Genomic DNA, 24373 nt, shown 5'->3' on the forward strand with positions numbered 1-24373 from the left:
GAAGTGCTGATGCTACAATTGCTTCTAATATTTTGTCTCCAAGCCCATTTCACAGATCTTTGATATTTCTTATGCAAATGAAAACAAGGGCCCAACAGTAATCAGTCGGTCTTCCATAGTTCTATTATTGATCCCCAGAAGTGAGAGAACGCGTGAAAGAAAAAAAAAATCAGAGATTCATTAGATCAGCTCTAGAATTTCTAGAACATGTATAGCAAAAATGGAAGTCCTTTTTAAGTGCTGTACACTTTGCTTGCTTCTGCAACTAATTGGACCATATTTTTTTATTTCTGGAGTCTGGAGTGATCAAAGAGTATGGCAGCAGCAGACACATTAAACATCAAGAACTTGCCGCCACAGTTAGTGCTGTACACATGGTTTGCTTCTGTACATATATCAGAATTCAGAAACAAACAAAAGCAAGGACTATCCAACAGCTACCATCAGACAGACAAGTTTTCCTAGCTAACACTATCAAATCAAACATCTCTTAGGGAAAAATATCATCACGTCTAAAAAGATATAAAAAAGGAAGATAATTGGGTTAATTAATTTCGAGTTTCATGTTTCTTTCATGCATTATCTGGCGGCATTGGATAATGGATTTGAATCAAATTCAGGGATTATGCCGTTTACGTGTTAGCTACTTGTTAACACCCATTCCAGGTTCCAATGAGAACAGTTGTTGGACAAAAACAACTTTGCAAGAGGCGTCCGGAGGGCAGGAACGTAGATGTACATTGACCAAACCAATAATTGTGATTCCAGAACCATTAACACCTACAATTAAAGAGCATGACCCAGGACAATTGTAGCAGATGTAGTAAGATTACAGGGTTTAAGGGGAAATTTGTCCAGTCAGAAACGTTAGCAATAACAGCAATTCTGATTTGGTGATCTAATTCCCAGAACTTGGCCTTAATGATTAAGAGATTGTAAATCATGATGATATATTAGTTCTCTCTCAACCATATTCAAGTATACATTAGTTCATGAATTAAGAAACATAGATTTATGTATATTTTTTAATATTTTTTTATAAAATTTTAATCTCTCTATGATTTCTTTGTAGAGTATTAGATAATATATTTGTTTGTGATAAGTATTATTAAAATTTAAAGAAAATTAACTTTAAAGGCTTTCGGAACAATCATCATTTTGGGTTTGGGCTAGCGTGAAAGTTGGCCCATTTAATTTTCAATAAATGCCCAAATTTTCAACATTGGGCTTGGCCTTCTTCATCAAAATCCGAAACCCAATGGCCCAAGAAAAACCTCCGCCGCCCATGCCATCGCATCTCAGGCCCACAAAGCTTTCTTGTTCCTCAGGCTCAAAAAGGGTGAAACACACGACACGAAGTAGCCGGAGAAGATCAAAGCTTCCAATCAAAAAGAGAAGAGAGCTGCCTCAATCAATCTTGTGAAAGCAACGGAACCCCGTAAATTAAAACAAAAACCCCTAATTTTTGTCACAGACATGGAATTTGTTATTCGAACAAGGCAAACAATCGCACGAAGAATGCTCTACTTTGCTTCTGGTTCGCTCACATTTTTTATTTTTCCTTTTTCCCGTTTAATTCCATTCCTTAGGTTTATATACTTATATTTTAATTTTGATTTTTGCTTTAGCCTGCGTTGTCAATTGGGAATGTGGGGCAGCTAGCAGTGGATTTATTAGTATCATCAATGGAAGCCTAGAGAATTGGACGCTTAGACTATCCCTTTGTGCTTCCCTGCATTGGAAATGATGCTTATGGCCCTATTCCTTTTGGCGACCTTGCTCTCCCTCTTGAAGGTGCTCTTTCTTACACGCATTTTCCTCAAATTCTTTGTTTTAGGAAGTTTGGGTAATGTATTTGAACTCAATTTTGTTGTTTCTTGCTCTTGCAGCTTACCAATCGTCTTCTGGTCGGCTCACTCTTCTCCAACAGCAGTCTTCGGTCGTTAAGGTATCACTTCAATTATAGTTATATTGATTCAATTTTATGTTCCTGTTGCAACTATGTGCTGGCATGACCTTTATGATGGTTAAGTAGTCCTTATCCATCTAGGATAATCTTTTGATTTAGTTGTCTTATCAAGTTACAAGTTTTTGTAATGATTTTTTCTTTTTAAGTTTAATAATCTTCTTGATGCTTCAAAATTAACGTGCTTTGTTGACTTACTAAAGTAGGATTTTGAGGATTTCACAAGCTAGTTCCACTGCTTAAACTGAACTAGAACAAGAATATCCATTTGATGGAAAAGCCAGTTTTCTCCCTCTTCTAGAGAGTATTGCATCTTTGCTTTCATTGACTACATGCATATAGTAGGATTTACACAGAACGTAACTTCGTTATTTTAATTAAAGTGTTTTGAGCAAGATCTACTATCTTTTGTCTTTCTTGCCAGTTTTCACTTTAGGAATGCACTTGTAATTCTTTTTGTTATAGGTCATTATAGAAAGCATATGTATATAACTAAATAATTAAAGGCTCGTACACAGTGAATCCAAATAATACATATTTCACAATTTAGATAGTCAATTACTTGGATTACTCTCATATTTTGCATGCTAAAGGATTTTATAACTTTTAATTGCCTTCTTGAAGCAAAGAATGAAAACTTAATGTTTTGTTCCTTGGACTTTGAATGTGCTGTTAATACATGCTTGACTATCTTCTGCAATAGTACCTGGAAGTTCATTTCATGGTTGTCTTGACTAAGGGATCTAGCATGCCATTTGAAATTCATTAGTGAACTAACTGTATATTTTTTGACCTTGTCTTCAATATGTTTTTTGTTTTCCCATTTCCATGAGGGATAAGTTTGCATGCATGTTTTTCCCCAATTGTTAAGTTTTCTTTATTTTCAATGCTATAACTATACTTAATTTGAATATTGATAGAAATATTTGATCTTTTAAATGGTCATCTATACAGGGGATGGTGGTTGAATTTGCCAAAATTTTGGCAAATTTTGCTGCGGCAAGTGGAAAGAAGCATGTTGTTTTGCTTTCTAGCTTGATTTTGGAAAATGGCTGAAAATTGACATGTTGAGGTATTTCAAGCTGTATGGATTATTGATTTACTTCTGTTCTGGGAAATCACCTTGGCAGCCTGCTATGCCATTGTTTACAAGCAATTGAGCATTTTGTCAACGCTGATTTTTTGGCTTTGATTTCTGTGGTCCGCAGATATAATACCTATCCTTCTCCAATCCTGATGGAAGAGATGATCACTGTGAACAGCTTGGATGGAAAAGGCTGCAAGAATACAACCCTGCTCAGAGATGTTGGAAGTATTTTAGCACCTTAGTTGAAGGAAATACTATGTTAGAAAGCAATTTACCTTTTGAAGATGAGCCGGAAGAGGAAGACTATTACCTAAGTTTGCCTTTTGCAGCAATTTTTTCTTGTTTGAAGGTATTCTTCTCTCAAGTGCATAATTGTTTAGTACTGAATGTTTGTGAGTCTGCCTTTTGCAGCAGTTTTTCCTCTTCTATTTTTAGTCCAGAGCCATTTGATAATGAAGTACGATGCAAAAGTTTCTGTATTTTCTCTGTGGCTTACTTTATAATTTTATATGTATGCCAAAGGTTTGAAGGTTACATGCTTATTATGCTATTGTTCAGAAGGGGATAATATACAGGATGTTTTTCTTTTGGCTGAGGCAGCATGCAAACTTTTTGGGCTAAGTCCTAGTACTTTTCATGGTAAGTTTCCTTCATACTTAAGATAACAATATTGCTTGCAATGGCTACTCTGTGACATCTTTTGACACCGGTGACCGATCCCAAGATCAATAGGTAAGGGGAATAAGGCTAGACTCGATATACTGTTGAATAGTACCCTTCCACCCTTGATTATGCACATTTTCTAAGCAATTTGGAATTTACAAATTGTTAGTGTTTTTGTTATCACAAACTTCTTCAAATGCACTAGATTGCAAGAATGTACTGTATATATTACTTTTTCATGTACTTACATATGGAGCTTTAAAGTTTCTCCAGTCATTTGAGATGATCGTAATGCTGGAGGAATATGTCATTTTTTTTGCTTTTATTGTCTCAATTTCCTTAAAATGATGTACTGTTTCTTTTATTATTGTTGTGTTTGCTTCATAAGTAAAGATGTTGTGGGGGAATTTGGAGTTTTTGACCATGACTCTCACATTATCATCTACAAGATAACTTTTAGTTATGATTCAGATGTGCTAATCTCAAAAACTTGTTTCAATGTAATGTTTTCATGTAATGAGAGTGGTAGTTGGGTTATCCCTTTCTCATGGCAGACTGTATATGGACCACCACCAGATGTTTCCATCTTTTAGGCTTGGATTCCAGTAAAAGCTGAATCTGTTTGTATTGGCACTGATGTAAACAGTTGAGAAGATTTGCTCCAACTAATTTAAGTACAGTAAACTTTTGTTTTTTTTGAGTTCACAATCCAATAAGGGTATTACAGGTAACACAGTCCTTAATGAGGGGACCCAGTGGTTCTGTCAATTAAATTTTGTGAGGGCGAAATATGTAATTTCGAAATTGGTGGACTTGAAGTGACAGTAACAGTACTAGTAGTATTTATTTTTGTTTTTAAATATTTCTTATGATTTAGTTTTATTATTATTGAAAGGAGGCACGAAGAAATCAAACATATTTGTAAATTTTGATTTTCAAACATATTTTTCAAAAATTTTAATTCAAATATAAATTTTTTTTAAATATCAAAACTGAGTTTGTTTGAAAAAAAAAAATCAAATATGGACAAGTAAAATGGGAGAGATATCTCCAATAAAAAAATAGCTAACAAAGACTATACTCTACAGCCCAGACAAAGTGATTATTAATAATCCAAATAACAAATGTAGCAAAATTTGTTATCTGCAGACGTAAATTCTCTCATACAATTCTGAGGAAAACCCGGACTGTCTCATCCTCATTTCTGCAGGCAAAATACTCAATTTGAACTTTGATGTTTCAACTAAGCCAAAGCTAGGAGATGGTAGATGTTCTTTCGAAAAAAAAAAAAAAAGAAATTCTGCATTTATTATCCTATAAAGTGTAATTGATATGAAAGTCGATACAATATTAAATATAATATTAAATTCGATGTAGCATTTAACTTCAAAATTGAAGTTTGAAATTTAGTTATACAATATCAAAGTCGATACAATATTAAATATAATATTAAATTCGATGTAACACTTAACTTCAAAATTAAAGTTTGAAATTCAGTTTGAGTTTGATTGAATTTTATATTTTTAATTTAAATTCAATTTGATATAAAAATCAAGCTATTTGAATTTGTTTGATTAAGTTTGATTAATATGTAAAAATAAATTCGATTTTTATATTCGATAATAATTTGATTATTTGTATGCAAGTTTAAGATATTTTATTAATTAAAATAATTAAAATATAAAAATTTGATTAGATTCGATGATATAAAAATATTTAAATTTGATTCGATAAATAAATTGAGTTATTTAAACTCAATTTGATAATATATGAATTAAATTCAAATTTTATTCGAATTGAATCTAAATAATCTAATAATTTGAAAGTATTAATATATTATTTATATTCTTAATTACTATAAATACTTGATTACCATAAAATTCTCTATCAATCAATTTTTTACCAAGCAAATATGACACATTTGCTTCTAAATCTGAAACGTGAGGCGTGGATGGACGGCATGTGAAACTCATCTTTAGACCATATGAAAAGTAATATTTTCCTAACTTTGACCGCCCGTGATGCCACAGAAAGAACAATTACATTTGAATACGAAAAGCTGGTTTAGTATTATTATTACAGCCAAAAGAAATTGAGTTGAAAAAAATTATGTTTAAAACGTGTGCTGAGAATAGTAATTTTAAGGCTAGTTTGGTGTTATTTTTGCAGCTGCAAAAAAATGTGATTAAAAATTTAAAGTATGTAATATTGTTATGAAAACATATTGTGAATAATTAAAATATTTAAAATATAAAGTAACATAATAATTTTTATCTCAAAAGCACTTTTTTACTACAAAAGCTATTCTTTTCTTGAATTGCAAAACTAGGCTTTTAAACTGAAAAATAATTTTTTTTTATTATTTAGAATTGAAATTGAGTGGAAAGCAGATTTTAAACGCAAAAGTTACTTTCAACAGTAGTCTTAAAAACTTAAAATATTTGATATTATTGTAAAAAAAATATTGTGAGTAATTGAATAATTTTAAAATATTATATATATAAAATATAAAAAAAATATATAGTAAATTTTTATGCAAGCATATTTTTTCACTGTAATAGTATCTATTGAAAGTTTTTAAATTTGAATTTTAAAACTAAACTTTGAGATTTTAAAAATCACATTTTTTTTATTGTTTAATGCTAATTGGATAAAGCGCAATAACTATTTTCAACGCGGTAGTCAGTACTAAGAAAATTAAAGATGTAGCATAACTATCACATGGTTGTATGTCCTACCTGTCAGTAGTACTATATATTATCAACAAGGCCTAGCTCTCCGAATCATCAAAGGCCCCAAAAATGTCTTCTTCTTCTTCACAGTCGCCGGAGCTGCCAGTGAAACCAGTTCCTGGCGACTGTGGCCATCACTTCTTTGGTGCAATTCGAGACCGTTTAGCATACTTTTATTATGAAGGCAGGGACAAGTTCTTTGAGAACCGAATCCAAAAATACCAATCCACAATCTTCAGAACTAATATGCCTCCTGGGCCTTTCATTTCCTCTTCCCCTCGAGTTATTTGTCTTCTCGATGCTATCTCTTTTCCCGTCCTCTTTGACACTTCAAAAGTCGAAAAACGTGATGTTCTTGATGGTACTTACTTGCCTTCTTTGGCCTATACCGGTGGGCATCGAGTCTGTGCCTACCTTGACGCTTCCGAGCCAAAGCACAATTCTCTAAAATCCTTCTTTTTGTCTACTCTTGCAGCCCGTCGTAATAAGTTCATACCGCTCTTTCAAACAGGCTTATCAGATCTTTTCGACGAGCTGGAAGCTAAAATTTCTACCAAAAAAGAAGCATATTTTAACACCCTTAGCGATACCATGTCTTTCAACTACGTTTTTCACCTTTTCTGTGACAAAAACCCTACTGAAACAAAGATAGGATCAAAAGGACCAAAACTTGTTGACAAATGGTTATTGTTTCAGCTTGCACCACTTGGATCACTAGGGTTGTTGCCAAATCTTCTATGTTATTTGGAAGATTTCTTGTTGCGTACATTTACTTTCCCATTTTTTCTAGTTAAATCTGATTACAAAAAACTTTACGATGTCTTTTATGAGTTCGGGAGCTCAGTCTTGGATGAAGCTGAAAATAAGTTCGGGATTGAAAGAGATGAAGCTTGTCATAACCTGGTTTTCCTTGCTGGTTTTAATGCTTATGGTGGCATGAAAGTTCTTTTCCCTGGACTGATCAAGTGGGTTGCCTTAGCAGGACAAAAGTTGCACAAGAAACTAGCTGATGAAATCAGGACCATTGTCAAAGCTGAAGGTGGGGTCAGTTTATCTGCCTTGAACAAGATGGCTTTGACTAAATCAGTGGTTTATGAATTTCTGAGGATCGATCCTCCTGTTCCGTTCCAATACGGCAAAGCTAAGGTTGATTTGGTAGTCCAAAGCCACGATGCAGCCTTTGAGATCAAGAAAGGTGAGATGATCTTTGGGTATCAGCCATTTGCTACGAAGGATCCCAAGGTTTTTGAGAATCCTGACGAGTTTGTGGCAGACAGATTTCTTGGGGAAGGAAAGAAGCTTTTGAAGTATGTGTATTGGTCAAACGGGCGTGAGACGGAGGATTCCACGGCGGAGAACAAGCAATGTGCCGGGAAAGATCTGGTGTTGCTGTTGTGTAGAGTATTGTTGGTGGAGCTTTTCCTTCGTTATGACACGTTTGAGGTTGAGGTTGGGACGTTTATGTTCGCAGCATCAGTGACGTTCAAGTCATTGACTAAAGCATCAAGTACTTGACCAGCTAGCCATGATAGATCATCATAAAATTTAGTTATATTTGAAGGGTGTTTTCATCATCAGCTTCTGATCCTGTTGATTTCTCAATTCTACTGTATTTCAATTATCTCATGTACCTATTTGTAAGTAGTTGCTACCAATACATCGTTTTATTAAAATTGTTTTCTATAATTAGAAGAATAATGATAGTACTGCATGCTGATATGAAATTTGGACATCAATTTGAACTTGTTGATTTTTTGGGGGTTTATGGAGAGAGGTGGGAGAAGCTTGTAAGACAACCTTTTCTTGAGCCCCTCAAAAGAGTTGAGTTGTAGCTTTGAGGTGCTTTCCGACGTTAAATAATCAAATATGCATTAAGGAGGAGCATAGATGATATATTGGAAGCTTAGAGAGAGACTTAGTAGAGAAGAACAGTAATTTGACCTACAGTTTTGAGCTTTTACCTAATACTTTATGACTCGAGTTACTGGTGATAGTGGTTGTCGTTACCAACTGGTCAATACGTCATCAAACTTTGTCTGGGTCCGTAGTTTTTGTATCTTGGAGCCACCGGGATAACTCTTTGGTTATGGACTCACGACTTGAGCCTTAAGTGTTACTTGATAATCGGCATAACACAATTGACCATTCATTTAACCATGTAAACAATATTCATCACAGTAGAGTTTTCAAATTAGTTTCATACGTGGGCTAAAAAATTTACACCTTTTCTTTAAATATATTTCTAAAAATTAATAAATTTTTAATTATGATAATTATACAACAAGCAAAAATATTTTTAAACTCTATTGACAATATATAAAATAATAATTTTAAGTAAATTTTATTTGTGTTACAAAAAGGTTAATAAAGTCACAATATCAACAACTTTAGAGAATTACAAAAGCAACAAGAAGGAATCGATGCAAAGAAACATTGTTGGATTCTAAGCAAATTAATAAACCAAACCTGGTTTTAAATATCTGGGTATTTCATGATCCTGTTAAGCAAATATTTGGTGGCGGGTTCAAGTTCCTGTGAATGGGGGGGACGACTGATTGAGATTTGAGAGTAATATAGAAAACACAAAGCAATAATCGGAATTCTTCCTTCACATGGCTGACTAAATGAGGTTATTCAAATCCAACGTACATCAATTTTCGATTTTATATAAACGACACAGTATTGGTAATGGTATGATCTGTAGATCCATTCAAAATATTTTTCTAGATCCAATGAAATAAAATAGTATTTTTTACAAATGAGTTTCACATGTATGAAAGAAATAAACAATAAATATTTCTTGCTAAGGTTGTTATTATAGCAAATAAGATCTGGAAAATATCAAATTATCTCTCCGTTTATTATATTTGACATACTAGTCCTTAAAATAAATATAAATTTTTAATCATCCTTAAAATAAATATATTATTAGTCTTAACTAAATGCATGATTAATAAATTATATGATATCACTACATTAATGAATAAATATAAATTTTTATAAATCCTTCAAATAAATACAAAAAACTTGATTTAAAAATTTTTTTTAATAAATAAAAGTAACATCTTATGGTTTACTATCAATGTGTAAACTATACATAAATAATATAATAAATGTAAACTCTTTAAAATATAAGAAAACTTAATTTGAATTATTTATACTTTAGAATTGTAGTTTCTCCTCGAACATTGATTCAAATCTTAAAAGATTAATTTGATAAAAAATTTATTTGAGATTTATTAGAATTGATTAGATATTATATGATAGATCAAATTTTATGTCAAACATCAAATTAGGAATTGATTTAAATACAAATTTAGTAATCAATTTAAAAATAAATTAAACCTTATTAATTGCAATAACACATAAGTATAAATAAAAGTAAAATCACAAAAGTTTGGTACTTGTAACTTAAATAATCTTTTATCCTTTTTTTGGGTGCATTTTTTTTTTTTTTCAATCTTTGGTTTAGGTGATCAATATATTCTTAATGTGGATGGGTGTTTTAGTAGCTTCCACTTCTTCCCTTGCAAGGGTAAAGGCCCTTTACCGCAAAAGTACAAACTGAACCAATGTGCAAATAACTTCACTGTTTATTGGCGTCATAACAATTGGAAATTTCTCATTTCAAAGCCGAGAAAAGACCAATTTGAATTCCTTTGTTTTCCTTTGGTAGCTTAAACAATCATTCTACTATTGTTTTGTATTCAATTTGGCAGTGGAGGTGTCTCCTGGTTTCTAGTTTGGGTTGCAAGATTTTGTTAGGATCATAAAGGATTGGCATCGTCCCACACTATTTCAAGGTATTGAAAAAGACTTCCTACCATGTTGTACTGTTATTGGTAGGGAATAAAGAAATTTCAAGGAAAAAATGGCCAAAAATGTTGGCTGCTGCTTAGTGCTCATCGCCATCATTCACGTCAAACTACAGTCACCCATGTTTTTGCTGTGATTTATGAATTGTATTGGTATAACCATAATATAAATATGAATTCTTTGTCAGCAAATGTTTCTTTTCTTTTCCTTTAAAGCTTATCTTTTGAAAAAGAAAACAACCATGAATCAAAAGAAAAGAGTGCAATGATGAAAATTTTCCAGTGATGATGATGATCTTTTTTCTTGTGTCTAATAAAGTAAGTTTCTTCAAAAGCCCCGGCTGTTGAAGGAGAATTACCAGGCTGGACTGCTTGTTTGGTAGTTAAAACCACAAATCTCAAGACAGCGTCTGGAATGCAAGCTAATCATAAAAATGACCAAATCAATTATCTATATACTTGAAAACAATGGTGTCATTTTTTGTTATTAATATATTTGTAAATTGTAAAATATTAAAATTTATATATTTAAATTATATTTTTTATAAAATTTATATGTTATAATTTATATTGATATAAAAATATAAAATATAATATTTTTATTATATTAAATACATATATAATTATTATAATTTTATATTTAATTTTGATATTATAAATCATATTATATTATCTAATCGTATTTTAAATTAATAAGTATGGTTTCCAATGCAAAATTTTCGCCGGAGACTTTGATTTGATTCCCAATACTTTTTAATGCAAACTGACAAATGATCCTGTCATTTCTTTATTGTTTGTTCATATCTGGGGGCACGTCTGTCGGTATGGTAGATGCTGATAGGTCTTGTGAATAATTGAAAGCAAGGGGGCCAGCGCAAGGGAAGAGATGGGAGATCCACAATCAATTTGAATCTATCAATTAATTTTTTGATGATATTTTATATACATTTTTTATAAATTCAGTGAACAGTTGATATGGTTTATGATCATGTAAGTCCAATTTGTTAGATGGAAACTGATTTACATATACAAGTCATGAGGTGTGTTAAACGTGAGGCTTGGTTTTTCCGTCTTTTGCTTCGTTTTTTTTTCAAGTTAAAAGTAGAAATTAGTTATACTTATCATGTCATCTTAAGCTTGATACTTGAAAATAATTTAATTTAAATTTTCTTTTTAATAATAATAATTATCATATATATATATATCAACAAATTCTTGTTTATTATGAAGAAAATTAAAAGCATGATCATCAATTGTGTGTTGTGTCCTAAGAATAGCAGTGTCTTAAAAGTAAAAGCATTGATGGCAGCGTCTTAAGAATTGCTTGGAGGGCATCTTTCTGTAATTAAAATGCCATGATTCATGTAATAAGGCTAGGCTGGTAACAATAATTCAATTCTTCTCGCATTACGGAGCTGGCAAGAGTAGGCTACTAAGGACAGCAAAAAGATTGTTGATGATAGAATTAACATAAAGGATAATGGAAGGATGACGGATGTTGGAATTAAAAGTTTAAATTTATTAATTTATTAAATTTTAAATTTTAATATGCTTGTATAAATTAATTGAATTAATTTTATATTTTTTGTTTTTTTATTATTAATTAGATTGTTTGGGACATATAAGTTGAGATGACAATCTAATTCGTGTTTGACAAAATTTAATCCAACTTGACTTCTTAAGATCGTTTTTTTTAAAATCGAGTTTTGAGTAAGATAATTGTAGAATAAAATTAAAATCGGATTTTAGAAAAATTCATCCTGACCTAATATATATAATTATTTTTTAATTATTTATTTAATTTTTATATTTACATTAAAAAAATATTTTATATTATAAAAATAATATTTTATTAATTTCGAATCAAATTATATGTAATTTTTCATAATATTAAATCGGATCGAATTCAAGTATAAAAAATATATATCAAGTTAAATCAAATTCAAGATGAACAAAAATCTATTTTGATTTGATGCATTACCATTCTTACATACAAGATTTATCTATTTCTTTGGATGAATAAAATAACTTAGATTTATAAAAAAGCATGCCATTAATTAATTAGGTTTTATGATAGATCATCAATTCGTCATAAAACTTAAAATGAATGTTGTTTTCATAATGTATTGTTAGGTGTAAAAATGTAATCGATTGAATTTGAACTAATAAAATATTAAGCTTGAACTCGAGCTTAATTCGAAATTTAAGATTTAAAACTTGGTTCGAATTCGATTAAGTTTTATTTTTTTAACTTGAGTCCGATTTAAAATAGAAATCAAATTATTTAAGTTTACTCAATTAAACTCGATTAACATGTAAAAATAAACTCAATTATTATATTTGATAAAAGTTTGATTATTTATGCTATAGCTTAAGTTCAGATATTTTGTTAATTAAAATAATAAAAATATATTTAAATATAAAAATTCGATTAAGCTCGTGAGCTACTTGTATCAGGTATAAGAATGTTTGAACTTAATTTAATCAATAAGTCGAATTACTCGAACTCAAACTCAATTCAATGATAATCAAGTTAACTTCAAGTTTTATTCGAATCAAATTCAAATAATTTATGAGTACTAATATATTATTTACATCTCTAGTTGGGTGCATGAATGTTGAAACAAAAGGTCAGTCTGTAGGCCCACTTCAAGCCCAATTTGGCGATTTAGAACAAAATATGTTCGGAGCCCAGGAGATCCATTTTATTGGTCTTGACTCTTCAGCGATAGATTCGGCTTCATTTTCCAGAAAATAAAACCCAAAGCTTTTTTTTCTTACCAAAGAAAAAGAGCCCAAAGTTGGGTTTTTCTTGATGATGGAATAGTGTTACTTAATCCCATTAAAACGGGACCTAAAATAAATGAAATTCCGTAAGATTTAATTAATAAAAGAGAAATTTTTTGTTTCAGCAAACGGTAATGAGGAACAAGGATAAGAATAAGAATAATGCAAGTTGAGCTGGCATAGCAGATGTGTAAGCATTGATGGCATTGGCCCCTTAATTAACACTTGGAGGTTTCCATTGGTTACTACTTTCTAGGCTTCTCTTACCAAAAGTCAACAGTTGCAGCTTGTTTTGTCCACTCGTTATTTGTCTACGTTGCATTGTTAACTTTGTAAGCCTCGCTTCTTTGTTATCTGTTTTTTTTTTTTTTTTCTTATTTTTCTCTTTCTGGTTTCAAGAATCTCTTTTGCCTGGGTATTTTGTAATCAAGAGGGTGAAGGAATAGGAAATGATGGGAAAGAAGAGTTATGTGGCAACGAGGGCTGGGCAAGAAGCAAGTGATCTTATCAGTTCCGATTTCAAAGAGCTAGTATTTGCTGCTAAGAAGCTTGCTCATCATGCCTTCAAGTTGGGTTCTTTAGGATTTGGGACATCGGTTCTTGAATGGATCGCTTCCTTTGCTGCAATGTATGTAACTCTCTTTATCTCTTCCTTTCTTTCTTCATATGTTCATTTTCAAATTTTCTCTGCACTTAATCCTAGATATCTAGTAGGTTTTTTTTATCCTGCTGTTAGGCTCATGGTGATCCAAATCAATCAGTAGATCGAATGTAATTAGTTGTGGATTTTGTTACGAGTGAAGGGTTTGTTCAGATTTGACAGTTTAATAATACTGTAATTGTTGAACTGGATTGAAATTTGAAGGCTTTTTAGTTTTCCTTTTGGAATCATGGAATGTTTACGTGTATAAACCTTCTAGGATTCCATCCATTATTTCTATATTTTTGCTAGTAAACTTTTCCCTTTTCTGAGTCATTATCATGATTCTGTTCGACCGTTTCTGATGAGTTCTTTCCCTTGTCTTAAAAGTTGCTTGTTTTTCAGTTATTTATTAGTATTATAAAATAAATTGATCTTGTAAAATCCTGCTTTTCTTTTTAACAAGAGAGCACTATTCTGAGTAGCTTTAAAATCATGATTTTCTCAAGCAGTTCATGAATTCTGATGGTTTACTCTGTCCTATGTTGTACTTAACGCAGTTATCTATTGATCTTGGACCGAACAAATTGGAAAACAAATATTCTTACGGCACTATTAATCCCATATATCTTCTTGAGTCTTCCTTCCTTATTGTTCAACATCTTCAGGTAAATCCATGCTGTGGGTAGCATTCGTTTTTGTAGCTTAAGTGTTCCATTTTTCTTTTCAATTTTAATAAATTGTTTGGTCTTGCAGGGGACAGGTTGGAAAATGGATTGCTTTTGTTGCTGTTGTTTTGCGCTTGTTCTTCCCTAGACGTTTCCCTGGTATAATATTGATCTAATCCCTCTATAAATTACCTGGTCAGGCTTGAGCTTGATTTTATCATCTTTGAACGAATATGCAGTAAAATGGTTGGTGGCTTTGGCGTTTGCTTTGCCATCTACAATTTGATTGAATGTCCGACAATGATGATATTCAAAATTTGTGGTAACCAGTTATTACTTGATACTGAAAGTTTGAAACTGCAGATTGGCTGGAGCTTCCTGCTGCTTTGATTCTTCTAATAGTGGTGGCTCCTAGCTTATTTTCAAGCACCATAAGAAACGACTGGATTGGTGTGGTGATATGCCTTGCCATTGCTTGTTACCTTCTCCAGGAACACATCAGGGCATCGGGTGGGTTTCGAAATTCTTTCACACAAGCGCATGGAATATTGAACACAATTGGCATAATTATTCTGTTGGTCTACCCTGCTTGGGCTTTGGTACTTGACATCCTGTAGGTTTAGATCATTGTTTTTAGTTTTGTGAAGTTCATGAATTGTTTCGCTGTACCATTAATTTGTTGAGACATACAAATTCATTGTCATTGTTGGGCCATCAGACATGGTTTTTCTGTGTTGCTTTTTCTGCATTTGTAAGAATTCCTTGTTTAAAGGACTTATTATAGTAATATTTTATTATTGAACCTTCATACTCCAGTGGAAAAAGTAAAAGAGCGGACAGTGGTGGGAGTTTGTTGAACTGCCGCAATAAATTCTAAGATGAACTTTGGAATGTTTTGAAATTAAATTGAAGACTTTGGAATAACTTTGGCCCTCCTATTTATTATGGTGTGTGACAGGTTGGTTTGAATTATTAAAATGTTTTAGGCTTTGTTTTGTTTTGTTTTTTTTTTTTTGTTTTTTCTTGACCAAAAAAAAAAAAAAATTACCAGGGAATTTGGTTGGGCTACCGCCAATGGGACTGGACCAAGCCTGCTCTGTATTTCAGGACCGCCCAGCCCAAGTTTTCATTAGGCTTTTGAACTATAATGAAAATATTAAGAGCAACAAGTTAGCGAATACCATCCATAACAGAGTCTCAAGAATTTGACTTGCTTTGAGTCCATAATTTTATGAATTTCGACTCAAAAACTTTTATTTTCAACATTAACAATTAAACAAATGATTTAAGGCGTTGACAGCTATTTATTTAAAAATACATTTTCAAAACAATAATTTAATTATTAAATAAATATATGATAATTGATAATGCATATCATTTCACTTGTAAAAATAAAAAATTAATCCTTTATATATATATAATAAAAGTTGATTTTTAGACACTGAGAGTAAAATTTTTTAATTATTATTTGTATTTCTTTACTATGACCAAAAAAGCTCTTAATCCACTGAGTGATCATTTCTCCTCAAATTATAATATATATTTTTAAATAACAAAATTTAGTCTTTACTTCTTTAGACTGCTTTGGAAAAACCCTTTGAATAATTACCAAAGAATTAATTTTTCCACAATGCCTGTGAGATTAATCAATTTATTAATTAATAGTTTGAAAGAGGAAACAGAGTTAGAAGTCAAAAAATGCCACTAGTACGTATGAAAAGGTTCTGTCTTCCATTTCTTGGAAGATCCTCACCATGTGGGTCACCACATCAAATCTTCTTTAAAATCTTCCCATCATTTTTTATGATTTGTGGACCCAAATCCTTTGCGCTACAAAACCGAACCTTAATCTCGAATCCCCCTATAATCACACGCCACGCCGTTATAGGAATATGAAATTAATCACGAGCGAATCCATGTTTGATTGAATTCATTACGTGGCAACAACAGAACATGGGAATCTAATTGTAAGATGTGCCCATCCGCAGATTATAAAACCTCCTGAGGGCCATAAATTCACCAATGCCTACGTGTCGTGTACCCGCCATCCCGCATCGACAAGTCGTTCGGTGAGACCAGACAACACAATCAACTCTCTAAAACATTAAACCCCTCAAACATCCCCCAGAACTTATCGCTTACTCTAAAATAACAACCACCCCACCGCCACTCTAGCGAAACACCTCCATCGCGGATCATGGGGTTCACCACCTGCGCCCCGTCTCCAACTCCATCTCCGACCCCCTTCCCCTTCCACTCTCCCACTTCATCATCATCGCCTCCATCTTCATTATCATCTGCGTCGTCATCGTCATCATCATCACCGCCGTCTTCACAGCTTCCAGTTGACTTCAGCCCACCGTTGATCGCCATGGTGGTAGTAGTCGCGGCAGCATTTTTAATCGTTACTTATTCACGTCTCATCTCCAAAAGACTCGTCCCTCCAATCCTCCGCTTCTTCCGCCGTCGTCGTGGTCGCCGCCGTCGCTACCTCCCATCCACCACGACTGACCTCGACTCTCTTCCACCCTCTGATCCCTTCGAACTCCCTCTTTCCCCTTATGGCCTCGATAACTCTGCCATCAAAACCCTGCCTCTTTCCCTCTACACTTCAAAAACAAAACCTAACAACAGCCCCAAGGACTGTGCCGTTTGTTTGTTAGAGTTCGAAGACAACGAATACGTTCGAACACTCCCCGTTTGCTCCCATATCTTCCACGTCGATTGCATCGATGTTTGGTTGAAATCACATGCTAACTGCCCTCTTTGTAGAGCTGGAATTTTCTCTACAGAATCTCCTTTTACTCCGTTAATGGCAGCCAGAATCCGACCCAGCCTCGACGACACTCTTTTACTCAACAGCACTCTGGAATCCCTGAGGGAAACTCCTCTCCAGTCTCTACCAAATAACACCATAACTGAAATAACCGAAGAGTCGTCACCGAGACGAGTGAATGGGAATAGTAATCGTGAGGAAAGGTTTAATTTTGTTTTGAAAAGGTCGTATTCGTTTGGTTTCGAGAGGAGTTTAGCAGCGGAGAGGATGGTTACGGAGCCCAACACGGCATCGCCTTGGAGGTATAGGAGAGGAGGGAATGGCTTTTGGAGCAAAAGGGCGTCGCCTTTGGGGTCTTTAATGATGAAACCGAAAGTTTTCTCTTTTAGGTATTACAGAGGGATGAAAGCTTCGCCATTTTTTCGCCGGAGAGGGTTTTTTCCATTTTCGGAATCAAGCGTTAGGTTTTCCGGAAGCGGCGGCGGCGGGGGCTCGTCGAGAAGGAGCAAGTCAATGGCGAGTCCCATGTTCTTAAGATCAGCAGCTTCAAGTGTGGCGGCTTTCTCGTCTAGTCGGCTCAGGTGCGGGGATCCCGAGGCACTACTGTCACCGGAGAGGTTCAACGGGAGATGAAAGAAAAGACACGAGGAAGGTTGGATAGAGAGATCGACGGGAAAGGGACGGTAGGGGATTGGGGTCCGGTGAATTAATTGGCAAGGAAGAGTAAATGTATGAAAGATGGAGAGAGATTGTGGCTCTGGCGAGTGAGACTCGAAAAAGGGCAAGTATTAATGGGAGGTGGGGAGAGGCATTAAATGAGAAAATTGACAAGAGATAGACACGATTTTTGAGCTCTCTCGCTGTCCGAGTCCTAGTCTATGGGAGAAGAAAAAGGTTCACAAATGCCGAGACGTTGGACCTCTGAAGGGCACTTATATAGAGTATGGGTTTCCAAAGTCACAATGTTAACTGATGTTGCTTCGGCTATGATGCTGTTTTGCAGTTGAGTTGGGTTTGGATTGGTTTGATTTGGTGTTTTCCCTGTCCTCATATGTATTTTTCTGAGTTTTCCACCGACAAAGGTCCATGTTGGGATGCGAACATGGGCTGCATTTGATACAGAGATCTTATTCTCATGTGCTTGCCATGTGGACATGGACCGCAAGCACCTGTTTTCATTTATTGAATATTGATGAGAAAGGAAAGGAAAGGAAAGGAAAGGAAAACAAATGCAAGTATTGGGCAGAGAGAGTAATGAGGCAGTCTAGTCACCTTCTTCTGTTCTGCTCATTTATGCACTCTGATTGAATCATGAAGGCTTCTTTTTGTCTATTCAATTTGGTACTCACTTTTCTACTATGACTTCAATTGAGAATTGGAGACATTAATTTTGGCTTTAAAAGCCCCCATTCCAAAATATTGTACCTGGTACCTGGAAATTTCATTTAAAATTTGGTAATAATATGAGATAAGCACAAAATAATGAACCACAATAAATGTTCAGCAAACAGCAAATATAGTAGGTTAATGCTTTAATGGAGATAATAGCAAACATCATTCTTTGAAATTTTTTTTTTTTAATGCTAGAAGAATACAGTACCTTGGCTTTGAGGTTCCCAAGGTGTAGAAAGTGTTTTGATAGGTTATTCAGTGTCATAGGACATAGTACATTGTTTATTGATTTTCACTTACATGTTTGGTTAAGTTGATAGTATTAAATATGTTGTTTAAAATTTAAATTTAATTTTTTTTGTCAGTAATTATTTAGCGCGAGTCTTCTGTTACTGACATTTATTTTTGTTAATAATTTATAAATTTAATGTAAATTTTTATTGAATTTTATGATAATGACGTCGAGGAAACTTATTTTTGAATATTCACCCAATTATAAATTTCATTGAGTATGTTTTTCGTAAATTTTATTATTGAAAACTTTTTTTTTTAATTTTAATCCAAGAAAGCAAAAAATGTCTCAATTGTTGGTTTAAAAAAAAGAAAGAAAATGAAATAAAAGAGGAAAGTCATTGACCACGCACGTGTTGGTCCAGAGATCAAAAGAGGCACGTGCCATATCTCCTTTCCCTTTATGCCCTAAAACCCGAAAAACCCACCGAATCGAAAAATCCAAGTATATAAAACCACCACGATCCCAAACGCAGCTAGGGTTTTAGCTTCTCTCCATCGATCCAGACTCCAATCGAAAGCAAAAAAAAAAAAAATCAAATCAAAGCCGCGATGTTCCCAGGAATGTTCATGCGCAAACCAGACAAGGCGGTGGCCTTGAAGCAGCTGAAGGCACATGTGGCTATGTTTGGAGTGTGGATAGCTGTGATTCGTGTCACTCCTTACGTTCTTCATTACCTCTCTGATGATAAGGAAGAGCTCAAGCTCGAGTTCTAGATGCCTCCTCTGATTCTTACCTGGTAATTTAAACACTTCGACTTTATTTTACTTTTTATTCTGATCACGATTGTTCTCTTATAAAAAGGTCAGTTTTGGGGACTGGGAATTGTTTTTGATGTGGGTTCTTTCAGATACGAATTATTATATCTGGAATGGAGTTTACTGTTATTAGCAGAAGCAACAACCAAACGCAGCTTTAATATTTGTATGCTCAAGATGTGTAGGAAGATTATTAATCTAAGGAGTGATGGCAATGGAGTGAAAGTTTTGTAAATAGTATATTTCTAGAAGACACTGAAATTTTGGAAGATAGATTAGGGTATCCCTCTCTGACCATATGAAGGTATTAGGGGTTGAGCCTTGAGGTGGACTACCCTCCACGATGGGGTGTTGGGCACTTTTAATTTACTGAATCTCATTTTTATTAAATGTTGGAAGCAGAATCATTGGCTTGGGATGATATTTTATTAACAACATTTGGTGTACACCAATCTGTTTGATTCCCTTAAAAGTTGCTATTACTGTCTAGTTACTAGTATATTGTGTTATACTAACTCTGAAAGTTAAGTTCCTTAGTGCCTTTCCCTTTGGCAAATAAGAGTAGAATGACATATGCATGAATGATTATTTTGCTTAACTTTGCGTTGCTGTAAATACATCCCATTTCATTGATCAGTTCTATTATGGGTTTTTAGATCTTTCTTTGTTTCATTTGTTCCAAATGATAACATTGTTAAAAATAGTTGTGTTGTCATTGTATAATTACATAATGCACTAATTTTTGTTTATGATGATGACTACTTTTGTGGTGGCAATTCAAATAGATACTGATGTTTCCTTTCTTACTGTGATCTTTGCGTAAGACAATGAGAACAAGTGCAACTTCAGTTGATGCAAGACATTTTAGTTGTCTTTTATATGATGAATTATTGTTAAAGTAGTAACTTTAGTCCTTAGCATGTCTCCCCCCTCATTCACTTTTCCAAAAATTATTTTTGTCTTGTTTGTTGCTGATTTTTCCTCCTTTCGTGGTGCAGTGGGTCTACAAGGAGAGAATTGGGTTGGAATGTAAAAGAGTATGCAAGTTCCAGATTCGTTTCAGCTTTAATTTGAGGCCATTGTGTTATCACATTGTGCGCTTTCTTTGATCGTTAGCATTTTTGTTGAAATGGAGGCTTGACTACTTCCATATAATGCCATGACTCCATGACTGGTTATATCTAAATGAATATACTTTTGAATTTCTTGCTAGTTGCATCTGCTATGCCATAATTGCCTTTGAGGGCTGAGCCAGTGGTGAAATTGGGGGAAATTTTCTTTTTCCTGCCCTTCCCCCCAAAATTCAAATTACTGAATAACCTATGATTTTATTTTATTTCTTGGCATTTTACGTGGGGGAAAAAATTGGCAAATTTGGAAAAATACAAAAAAAAAAAAAAAAAAAGAGGTGGGGTTTAGATCTGATGACACAGCAGCTACTCAGAAACATATCATATGCAGCTGCTCTAGTTTTCTGAACCATCTGTGCAATGGCCTCACCCACATTTATCTGGTTATCTGTCGGTATTTGACTTTTGAAAGTGACAGCACTGGATCATGCAGTCATGGATCAAATTTGCAGAGGATGAGCCTATGACCCTAGCATAGAAATAGATAATGCAAAAATAAATTTTGGTTGCCTCCTAACCCCTGTTTACCATTGCACGTTCCTTGAACACATTTTGATTTGCCAGAGTACGTATATATTCAAAATATTTTAATGAATTTTCTCTTTTGCTAGGAAGTTTGAGAATCTCCAAAAGTATCTATCTACTCTGGTTTTTCTATCAGCAACTACTTGCTTCGATAGTTATAGGGTAACCACTGTTCATATAGCCAAACAAGTTATGTATGCTATGGGAAATAAAAGAGAAAAAGGGGTTCTCCAACAACGACCGCCACATTGGTTTTCTTTAAGGGGGTGGCATCATTTTCCCCACTAATAAGGGAGTCTGTAATGCTATGACATGTGGAAATTTCACAGCCCTTCTTTTTAAATCGGCTTACCATGTTCCTTTAGCCCTATGCACATTGTTTTCAATATGATTTTACATTTTTATCATATTCTAATGTTCTTGGCCTTGATAAAGTGGCTGCTTTTGGGCCCCATCTCATGATGGTCCCATTTTAATAGAATAAGAATGGTGGAAAGAATATTTGGCTGTCAAAATGTACTAATCTTCCTTTTGAACATATTCTTTTACAACACGAAAGGGGAATGGTAAATCTAAGCTTCTTTTTAGTGAAATTCTGAGTTATTTCTTGCTTTTTAAGAAAGATAATTTCCCAAAGTCAAGCTAAAACACAGTTTACTCCACTTGCCATTGAGCTCGATTGTGATTCATTAGTATCGTTTTGCTTGTAGAAAGTGGAAGTTCTTTGTCAGTCAACTTAGTAATTCGGATGAGAATCGTATTCCTGAGTTACAATTGGTATTTGTATTTTTCACTATTGATAGCATGTTAGACTCCTAATTTCAATAATTAAAATTAAATTCTCATAGTTTTAAATATAAAAAAAGAAATGCATTAATTTATCAGAAAAAAAAAAGAAAAAATGCATGAATGACGTGAAAATAATATAAAATAAGCATAATAATTTTATTTCTATTTTTCAGAGCTGTCCATTATTTACAAAGTGGTGATTTGAATTCAACACAATAATCTAATTGTAAGTTGACTTATCTTAAGAAATCACAAAGTTATGACGCAGTGACCGTTCGAAAACAACAAAGCTACAAATTTCAGCCATAATAATCTCTTCCCCGTGTCTCAAATTTGTGCCTTGAGCATGAGAACGTGCCAGCCAATATAACAAAGAGAACCCCAGTGTCAAATTCAACATAATTAAAGCAATCCAAAAGCAATCTTTCCTTACTAGTCTAAACTCAACACCTGAGAACTTGCCGGTGGTTACAAATTAACAACTCGCTTGTTCTCTCTTGCAAAGCAAAGGAACATTCATAGCTTCATTGATTTCATGCAAGGAAATTAAGAAGGAGAAGAATGTTGTGCCAATATTGGGACTCATGGGATCACATGAATCGTTGATTATACATATGTTGTATGGTAGACTTTTTGGATTGATTTAGATGACAAGTTTGGTGCTAAGATGAGTCAGAGAATTTACGGATATCAAAGAAGAAGGTTTGATGCAACAAGATCATGGAGAGGGTACCAGGCTCCGTGGGCACTAGTGCTGGCTTTTCTTTGAGATTGGGACAAACCATCTTTTCTTCTGCTTCTCTTCTCTTCATGTCTTTGGGAGTGGAGTTCTACAGCTACACTTCATTCTGGTATGTCTCTAGTTTTCATTTCTTCTGCTTGTTTGATCTGATATTTGTACCCAATGATCAACCCTGTTTAACTTATCTTTGATCCAACCAGTTAGGGAAAATTATGAATAAAATCTGCCCTGGCTTCCCATGAATTCTAAATTTGAATTTTCCTTTATGAAATTCCATCTGATCTATTAGAAAAAACAATCAGACTCTATAGATTCTGCTAATAGAAATTCTGTTTGTCAAGGCGCTTGAAATTGCATTTTTTGGACTGGTATAATGGACGTGAAACAAGTTTGAGCTAATTTACCAATAAGTCATTCTCATCAGCGTCAACTTTCTGACAAAAACAAGACATCACTCTTTCTTGATTATATCTTTTTCCATTCCCTTCTCAATCAAACGATAGTTGGAAAATTTTGGCAATTGTTGTTATTAGAATCTTTTGATTGTCAGTACCCACGTTAACATTTCAGCTACTTGGTAACAATCATGGGTTTGGTCATTCCATGGAGTTTCACTTTGGCGTTGGTGGATGGGTATTCTGTTCTGGTTAAATGCCCTGTTCGTCAGCCTGGAATACTGCTCATAATAGCTGCAGGAGACTGGGTACGAGCGGCTTATTAGTAATGCCAATTTTTACGTATTTCTAACTGATAAATTTGCTGCATTTGTTGAATCTATTTGAATGAGTCAAACTGATAAACTTGCATGACAGGTTTTATCGGTTCTCACACTAGCCGCGGCAAGTTCCACGGCTAGCGTTGTGGATCTACTCCTCCACTCAGGCGGGTCCTATTGCCCGCCAAAGTGTTGCAGTAGATATCAAATGTCTGCTGCTATGGCTTTTCTCAGTTGGTTTCTGTCTTTGGCTTCGGCTCTTCTCAATCTTTGGTTACTCCCTTCCTTGTAATTCTCGGTTGAGTATTTGTTGCCTAACATTTTTTAGCATCTCAAGGTAAAAATATAGATTATTGTGAGGTTTTTTGGAGCTAGTTTTGTATATTGATAGTTACAAAATCACAAACTTCAGTGAACAATTTGTAAATTGGAAACAGATGCATCTTAATGTTAGGCACCATGGCAAAGATTATAATTGAATTTAATCATGCATTTTATGTTCTGGAAACAGATTTTCATGCTTCTATGGACTTCGGCTGAAATTTTTCATGCGGTTGATTGTGGAGTTGTGCGGGAAAAGCTGAAAAAAATGGAGCCAGATTATCTGAATTTGGACCATAAAGAGAAGTACTTAAGGGCTTGGCTTTTCTATCATGAGCAGGGATGCTCTGATTTGCCCAACATTTACAGCTCAGGTGTCCTGCTGGCCATAATATCTCTTATACTGGCGGAAACGAGGACCGTTAGATCAGATAAACGATTGTAGCTTACAATCATGTAATGTTCAAAACGGGAATTAAACAGTGGCTATCAATATTTGCATTAAAGTTTCCAAACAAAGCTTAGCTGAGAAAAGAATGAAAAACATAGTTTTAAACATATAGTTGGAAACAGAA

The 24373-nt window shown here is 33.9% G+C and overlaps 5 protein-coding genes and 1 pseudogene across 7 annotated transcripts; all 6 read left to right on the forward strand.

Annotated features, from left to right (window-relative positions):
- Positions 1–1258: 1258 nt before the first annotated feature.
- On the forward strand, positions 1259–3992 carry LOC111308492 (uncharacterized; annotated as a pseudogene). The gene is made up of 6 exons (XR_016327479.1): positions 1259–1339; positions 1475–1537; positions 1629–1794; positions 1890–1948; positions 2921–3038; positions 3175–3992. The product of XR_016327479.1 is annotated as an uncharacterized LOC111308492 (transcript).
- Positions 3993–6451: 2459 nt separating this feature from the next.
- LOC111308608 (allene oxide synthase 3-like) lies at positions 6452–8134 on the forward strand. The gene has a single exon (XM_022907066.2). It carries the CDS (start codon positions 6518–6520, stop codon positions 7961–7963), a length of 1446 nt encoding a protein of 481 aa, XP_022762801.2. The 5' UTR covers positions 6452–6517; the 3' UTR covers positions 7964–8134.
- Positions 8135–13234: 5100 nt separating this feature from the next.
- Positions 13235–15160, forward strand: LOC111308612 (cold-regulated 413 plasma membrane protein 1-like). Of its 2 annotated transcripts, XM_022907078.2 has the most exons (5): positions 13235–13382; positions 13482–13678; positions 14251–14358; positions 14447–14517; positions 14722–15160. In XM_022907078.2, exons 2-5 carry the CDS (start codon positions 13500–13502, stop codon positions 14973–14975), a joined length of 612 nt encoding a protein of 203 aa, XP_022762813.2. In that variant the 5' UTR covers positions 13235–13382; positions 13482–13499; the 3' UTR covers positions 14976–15160. The 2 variants fall into 2 exon arrangements, with proteins under 2 accessions (XP_022762813.2, XP_022762812.2); XM_022907077.2 differs by lacking the exon at positions 13235–13382 and having other exon boundaries at positions 13398–13678.
- Positions 15161–15856: 696 nt separating this feature from the next.
- LOC111308610 (RING-H2 finger protein ATL65-like) lies at positions 15857–18971 on the forward strand. Its single transcript, XM_022907068.2, has one exon. The coding sequence runs from the start codon at positions 16556–16558 to the stop codon at positions 17765–17767; it is 1212 nt and encodes a 403-aa protein (XP_022762803.2). The 5' UTR covers positions 15857–16555; the 3' UTR covers positions 17768–18971.
- Positions 18972–19369: 398 nt separating this feature from the next.
- On the forward strand, positions 19370–20788 carry TOM6 (translocase of the outer mitochondrial membrane 6). Its single transcript, XM_022907081.2, has 2 exons — positions 19370–19557; positions 20575–20788. The coding sequence occupies exon 1, from the start codon at positions 19370–19372 to the stop codon at positions 19532–19534; it is 165 nt and encodes a 54-aa protein (XP_022762816.1). The 3' UTR covers positions 19535–19557; positions 20575–20788.
- Positions 20789–20931: 143 nt separating this feature from the next.
- On the forward strand, positions 20932–24317 carry LOC111308615 (CASP-like protein 5C1). The gene is made up of 4 exons (XM_022907082.2): positions 20932–22871; positions 23333–23465; positions 23575–23814; positions 23989–24317. The coding sequence occupies exons 1-3, from the start codon at positions 22741–22743 to the stop codon at positions 23767–23769; spliced, it is 459 nt and encodes a 152-aa protein (XP_022762817.1). The 5' UTR covers positions 20932–22740; the 3' UTR covers positions 23770–23814; positions 23989–24317.
- Positions 24318–24373: the final 56 nt, after the last annotated feature.

Source organism: Durio zibethinus, chromosome 2 (genome assembly GCF_047325235.1).
Source record: "Durio zibethinus cultivar Kanyao isolate XHJ-2024 chromosome 2, ASM4732523v1, whole genome shotgun sequence".
In the NCBI taxonomy this organism is placed as follows: Eukaryota; Viridiplantae; Streptophyta; class Magnoliopsida; order Malvales; family Malvaceae; genus Durio; species Durio zibethinus.